Source organism: Protobothrops mucrosquamatus, unplaced genomic scaffold (genome assembly GCF_001527695.2).
Source record: "Protobothrops mucrosquamatus isolate PMUCROS unplaced genomic scaffold, P.Mucros_1.0 scaffold569, whole genome shotgun sequence".
Lineage (NCBI taxonomy): Eukaryota > Metazoa > Chordata > Lepidosauria > Squamata > Viperidae > Protobothrops > Protobothrops mucrosquamatus.
This window is the reverse complement of record NW_015386871.1, coordinates 621,499-627,446: the sequence shown is the minus strand read 5'-3', so window position 1 is coordinate 627,446 and position 5,948 is coordinate 621,499. Positions and strand designations below refer to the sequence as shown.

The window sequence follows — 5,948 nt, the reverse complement described above, 5'->3', positions numbered from 1 at the left end:
GTTGTGTCAGAAGTTTATTCTGTGTGGAGAACAATGAGAACATACTGAAATTAATTGAGCATAATGTTGGAGGTACAGATCTATTAGATAATAAATAACATCTTTTCTCAAGCTACTATTCTCAGATGTGTTGGATTGTTTATGGCACAGTGCTGCTTATGACTCTTATCAACTGAGATTGAAGCAAATCATGATTTATCAATGTGTGCATGCACTGTGATTATATCGCCAAAAATATGGGTGTAGATTTTTCAACCTGCATGAGTAATAGTGATAGTTGTGGCCATTCATGTTGGGATTTTTTTGTCTATTTTCTAACTTTAGAATATACATAAGGATCTGGAGGAGAAGATTGCTCGTTTCCATCAAAGAGAAGATGCCATTCTCTACATCAGCTGCTTTGATGCCAATGCTGGGATCTTTGAGGTTATTATCTTTGTGTAAATAGGAGACTGACGCAGTGAGGGGTGGATTACCCATCACAATCGCAAAGCAACTGTCTGTGCAGTAATTTCTGAATGATTTGCTATAGTAGTTTTATTACAATAAATAAAATTGTTCTGAATCATCATGATGTTATTATGGCCCAGTGATTACATTCATAATATGGTTTATGATATGATATAACAGAATAACAGAGTTGGAAGGGACCTTGGAGGTCTTCTAGCCTAACCCCCTGCTCAAGCAGGACATCCTATACCATTTTAGACAAATGATTGTGCAGTCCCTTCTTAAAAGCCTCCAGTGCTGGAGAACTCACAGCTTCTGAAGGCAAGCTGATCATATGATTTGATCTGGTTTAGTCTATTGTGTAAACCCAGCCAAATATAGTTTATTTAATCATGATTAACTATGGCCTAATGTGACATACGTATGTAGTATACAGTATTCCAGAAACTTGTATATGGAAACAGACATAGGAGTATAGAGCAAGAAATGTAAACAGCTGTCAAAGGAAAACAAATGTTCAAGTAAAAAGACTGTTATTACATGTATTCAAAATAAACATACCAACATTCTAAACAGCAAAAATAAATACCTTAGCAATATTAAAATGTTTATTCCCATTTATGATGGGATTGTTTTTTATAACTATTTCTTTTCTGATATTTACAGGCACTTCTGACACCTGAAGATGCAATACTGTCAGATGAACTGAACCATGCTTCCATAATTGATGGAATCCGTCTTTGTAAAGCCAATAAGTATCGTTACAAACATATGGATATGCAAGATCTGGAAGTCAAATTGCAGGATGCACAGGTTAGTAGCTGGACTATTCCTTTGCAGCTTGGTAGCCTGAGGTGGGGAGAGGGGAACCGGGCCACGCAAGCGATGGGCCAGTGCACATGTGTGCATGCAGCTCAACTTGCACGAGCAACAGGCCAGCACATGCGCACACAGGTCAAGTGCAAGTTTAGCTACATGTGTGTATGCACACATGCTGGCCTGCCACTCACCGCAAGACAAGCTCTGCACACTGGCCCACCACTCACATGGCCCGGTTGCAGATAGGTCATGGCCCAATAATGAGCTGCAACCTGGGGGTGGGGACCTCTGTTCTAGATTGTTCAGTAGAACAGATCTACCAAAAACCAAAGCAAAAGAAAATTCTCAGGTTCTTTAACTTAGACCAGTGGTGGCGAACCTATGGCACGCATGCCAGAGGTGGTACTCACAGCCCTCTCTGGGCACATGCGCCATGTCCTGGAGATGGCAACCGTCCCTCTTCAACTAGCCGCCTGCTAACTCGCCGAGGTCCCACATGGCCAGATGCATCCCAGCACCCATGCGCTCGCTGGCCTCTGTGTGTGGGGGCCGATGGTGTCAGGCAGCAGCCGCCCCTGCCTCACCTTGCCCTGTGACAATGGCACCCCCGCTCTGCCTCACCTTGCCTCGCGTCACCCAGCAGGATGAGCCTCCTGCCCACTGCCCCACCTGCCAGACACCCCCTGAATCTCCCCCAACCTTGCCCGGCCCCCACAGGCATCCCTCCCCACGAGCAACATCGAGGTGATCACGCCCACCTTGGCCACGCCCACCCAGGCTGCCATGACCACCACAGCCACGCCCACCCAGTGGGCCACGCCCACCTGGTACCCAGCGATAAATAAGTGGGTTTTGGTTGCAGTTTGGGCACTCGGTTTCTAAAAGGTTCACCATCACTGAACTAGACAGAATCCCTTGCCTATACTTTGTTACCCACTGTTCTGCACAGAAACATCGTCTACGGATGGTGGCCACAGATGGTGCTTTTTCCATGGATGGGGATATTGCCCCCTTAAAGGAAATATGTAGGCTCGCTCAGAAATACAAAGCCTTTGTTTTTATCGATGAATGTCATGCCACTGGATTTCTTGGGCCCAATGGCAGGTAAGAAATTATTACTTTTTTCTGATGGAAAGGTTTTAGAAAAGCAGCTATAGTGACTATATTTGTTGAGAATAGCAAATTAAAATTTGTTTCTCTGTTGCTTTTCGTATAAACATCCTGCATTCTGACTTGCCACATCAAATTATCCATGATTTCTTAAATAAACCATGATGTCCAAAGCACTGCAAAGCATTATTGATATGATTTCTGGTCCACAATGATTGGATTCCCACAACAAGCTAAGTCAAAATCAAATAAAACACAGTATGATTTAGCATATAGTATAGACAGTTCTTGCTTAATGACTGTCTTGTTTAGCAACCATTTGAATGTCCTATGGCACCGAAAATAGATTTATGACCAATCATCAAAGTTACATTGGTTGTAGCTTTCGTGCAGCAATGGGTTTGCAATTCAAGTGCTTGGCAACAAGTGTAATTTACAACAGTTGCGGCATATCACAGTCATACGATCATCATGTGCATCCTTCCCAGCCAGCTTCTAACAAGCAAAGTCAATGGAGAAGCTGGCAAGAGGTTGCAAGTTGTGGCTTAACAGCTGCGGATAATTCACTTAACAATTGGAGTCGCTTGATATATGTTGGACTTGGTGATGTGCTATGTTGCTTAGCAATGGAGTTGCTGGTCCGAATTGCGGTGGTTAAGTGAGGATTCTCTGTATATTATCCCTCTCTCAGCAGTATATAATAAGATCTTAATAACAAGAATCATGGACTAGAATGGAAGTTACATCATCATGAAAAGTTTGATGGAATGGGGATCTGCTTAAAGGATGATGATAATGTGTTTGCCATTCTGCTTGTAGGATGACAACAAATACAATGCATTCCGTGCGGTATTTACATTTGTGTGAAATTCTGTATTTAAAGGGAAGTATTAGCCTTTTATTTGTGCTTGCATTACCCCTTGTGCATAGATCAATTTTTTTCTCAGACTGTGTTTCTGGGAATTCTTTTGAGAATTGATCATAAGTGGTAGATAAGTATTCCTAAAACTATATTAATCTTCTGCAATACAAGTGCTGTTGAGAAATAAGCACATTTACAAGCTTGTGGGCGCTCCGGTCCTCAGGTCTCCACTCGGTTTCCGGGAGACTTAGACCCTCCGGCCCGGGACCTTCGGCTGATGCTATGTAATGCCAGGTCCGTGGTAAACAAGGCCCCCTCATACAGGATCTTATTCTGGAGGGGGGCGCGGACCTGGCAGGTATTACTGAGACCTGGCTGGGCGTAGAAGGTGGAGTTCCACTAGTAGACATCTGCCCGCCGGGTTTTCAGGCATTCCATCAGCCAAGGACCCGGGGTAGGGGCGGGGGGGTAGCGGCCATTATAAGGGAGAGCCTTTGTCCAAGGGAGACCNAAGATCAGAGGAAGAAATAATATAAATGAAATCAAGTCCTGTGTGGGTGAGCTGTCCCTGTCTGAGATAAACTTTTTGAATTTGGAAACAATTTTCCTAGCATGAAATCAGAGTTAGATAGACCTATTTGGAAAGGTCATTCTACAAGCCAAGAAGAGAAATCATTCTGCAGGAGATGGTCCCCTCCAATTTCCACCCATCTTATCTTACTCAACAGAACATCACATTAAGATCCCTGGGTGTGGTGGATCAGTCAATTCCAGAGAGGTTTGTGATCCCATGTGGGTAAGTGTTAAAGGAAAAGAACTGGCAATTTGAACTGATCCTATGTCCTGACTTCTATTAATAATTTATATACGAAGAATTGATTGTAGCTCCCAAACTGACTTCAAGGCAGTTCCACAGGGAAAATGTGAGCGTAATCTGACCATGAAACCTAGCAAAACATCTCCAAAGTTTCTAGTCTGGAAAGTTTGCAATTGGCAGTGTAACTTTATTTGATACAGGCACTTGCCTGTCTGGAGAAGTACTGAGGCTCAGAGAAAACCTAAAGCCCCAGTGCTTCTGAATAGAGTAAAAAGGCTGTTGAATAACAGCCATGAGAAATTTTAATACATACTATACTGTATACCATTTGATTTCCTTTCAGACATGAAGGTTGAGCACAGAAAACAGGCAACCCCGGTATATTTATTATGCCATGTTCCATTTCCAGAAACATCCAGTAGCTTCAAGAGCCATTGCTTGTGTTCACTTAACAAGCCACATACAAGTAATCACATGTTGCTCCGTTGTGTTAACTCAGCAAAAACGAGCTTCTCTTTTTCACAGATTTCAATTGCATTAACTTGGGTGGGGGAGAGAAGGAAATATCATGTATTTCACAACAATTCTTATTAATCCCTATTAACATTTTCAAAAGTTTCCATTGTTTTTCTAGTCAGACATTCCCTTAAACCAGCATTTCTTAAAATGTGGCCCTAGGACCCTTGGGGGGTCCCCAAGACCCACTCAGAGGTCTGTAAAATCAAAATTATTTACCAGCCTATGTTGAAAAACAATACAATATTAAAATCCCATCAAATAAGAAGAAGCAACAATGGCAGAAAATGCATCCATTTTCGTTTTTAATACAATAAATATCAATAAATATAACCAATCAAACAAAACCTCTTTTGGGGTCTCTATAATTTTTTAAAGTGAGAAGGCATCCTAAGAGAAACAAAGCTCCTAAACAAATGCAAAAATTGCTGACAAACCTGATCAGTTCATTTTCAGCAAGTTAATTTTAAATGAACTTAAGCCAGCTTTCAGGTTTTGTTTATATTCTGTCCTGTTAGACCTGCATTACTTGTTCCAATAACCCATCTGGCTATTTTTCATCCCGCTCCTTACCAATTTCAGTTCAATTTCAGCTCCGCTTAAGTGTCAGAATATCATTTCCCCCCCCCCAACGTTTCTCTCTCTTTAAATAAATCCTGCTGCTTATTGGTGCGGCTGGAGGGAAAAGCCTTTTCTGTTCTCCGATTGGCTGCTTAGTCCACACCTCTTTTTACTTGATGCCTAGTGTGAGTAGTCGCTCAGATTTTATCTTCTCCCTTTGTCGGTGGGGCGCTTTCCTTCGGAGCCATGTGGTGCAGCCAGTTCTTACGGTCCCCGTTTGTTGTGGGGCAATGCAGCCCTTCGCGGGCGCAGTCTACTTTGGCCCAGCTCAAGCGCCTGCTGGAGGGTGAGCTGGAAGGTATCCGAGGGGCTGGGACCTGGAAGAACGAGAGGATAATAACATCAAAGCAAGGCCCGCATATTAACGTGGAAGGCAGCCGAGGAGGTAAGCCGTTGGGAAAACAGAAACGAAAGAGAAACGAAGCTTTGGAGAGGGGGATACAGAAACTTATTTGGCAATAGTTTCGGGAAATCATGTTCCCTTTTCTTTTTTATTATTGAAAATTTTATAAAATTTTACACTATAAATCCCCCCTCCCCCCAAACCCAACCCTCCATCCCTCCCCCCCCTCACTTCCCAGAGCCAATCACAGGATTAACAATAAAATAATCATAATCTAACTAACATTAATCAGCTATTATTCTAACAAATCTATAACTTCCTTTAACTCTCTTTTAAAACAAATATACAATTATTAAATACCATAATATTAACATAATTTTAAATATTAAAAATCAGAAGTTCATTCAAAA

The 5,948-nt window shown here is 42.2% G+C and overlaps 1 protein-coding gene across 2 annotated transcripts in view; it reads left to right on the top strand.

The window, feature by feature from the left end:
- The window catches only part of GCAT (glycine C-acetyltransferase), a 25,459-nt gene that overhangs the window by 4,130 nt on the left and 15,381 nt on the right, over window positions 1-5,948 (top strand). Inside the window, exons 3-5 of one of the 2 annotated variants that reach the window (XM_015817267.1) lie at window positions 325-426; window positions 1,117-1,263; window positions 2,219-2,373. In XM_015817267.1, the coding sequence (XP_015672753.1) occupies window positions 325-426; window positions 1,117-1,263; window positions 2,219-2,373 (404 nt within the window). The remainder of the gene's footprint in view (window positions 1-324; window positions 427-1,116; window positions 1,264-2,218; window positions 2,374-5,948) is intronic. The other variant, XM_015817268.1, reaches the window with a different exon arrangement.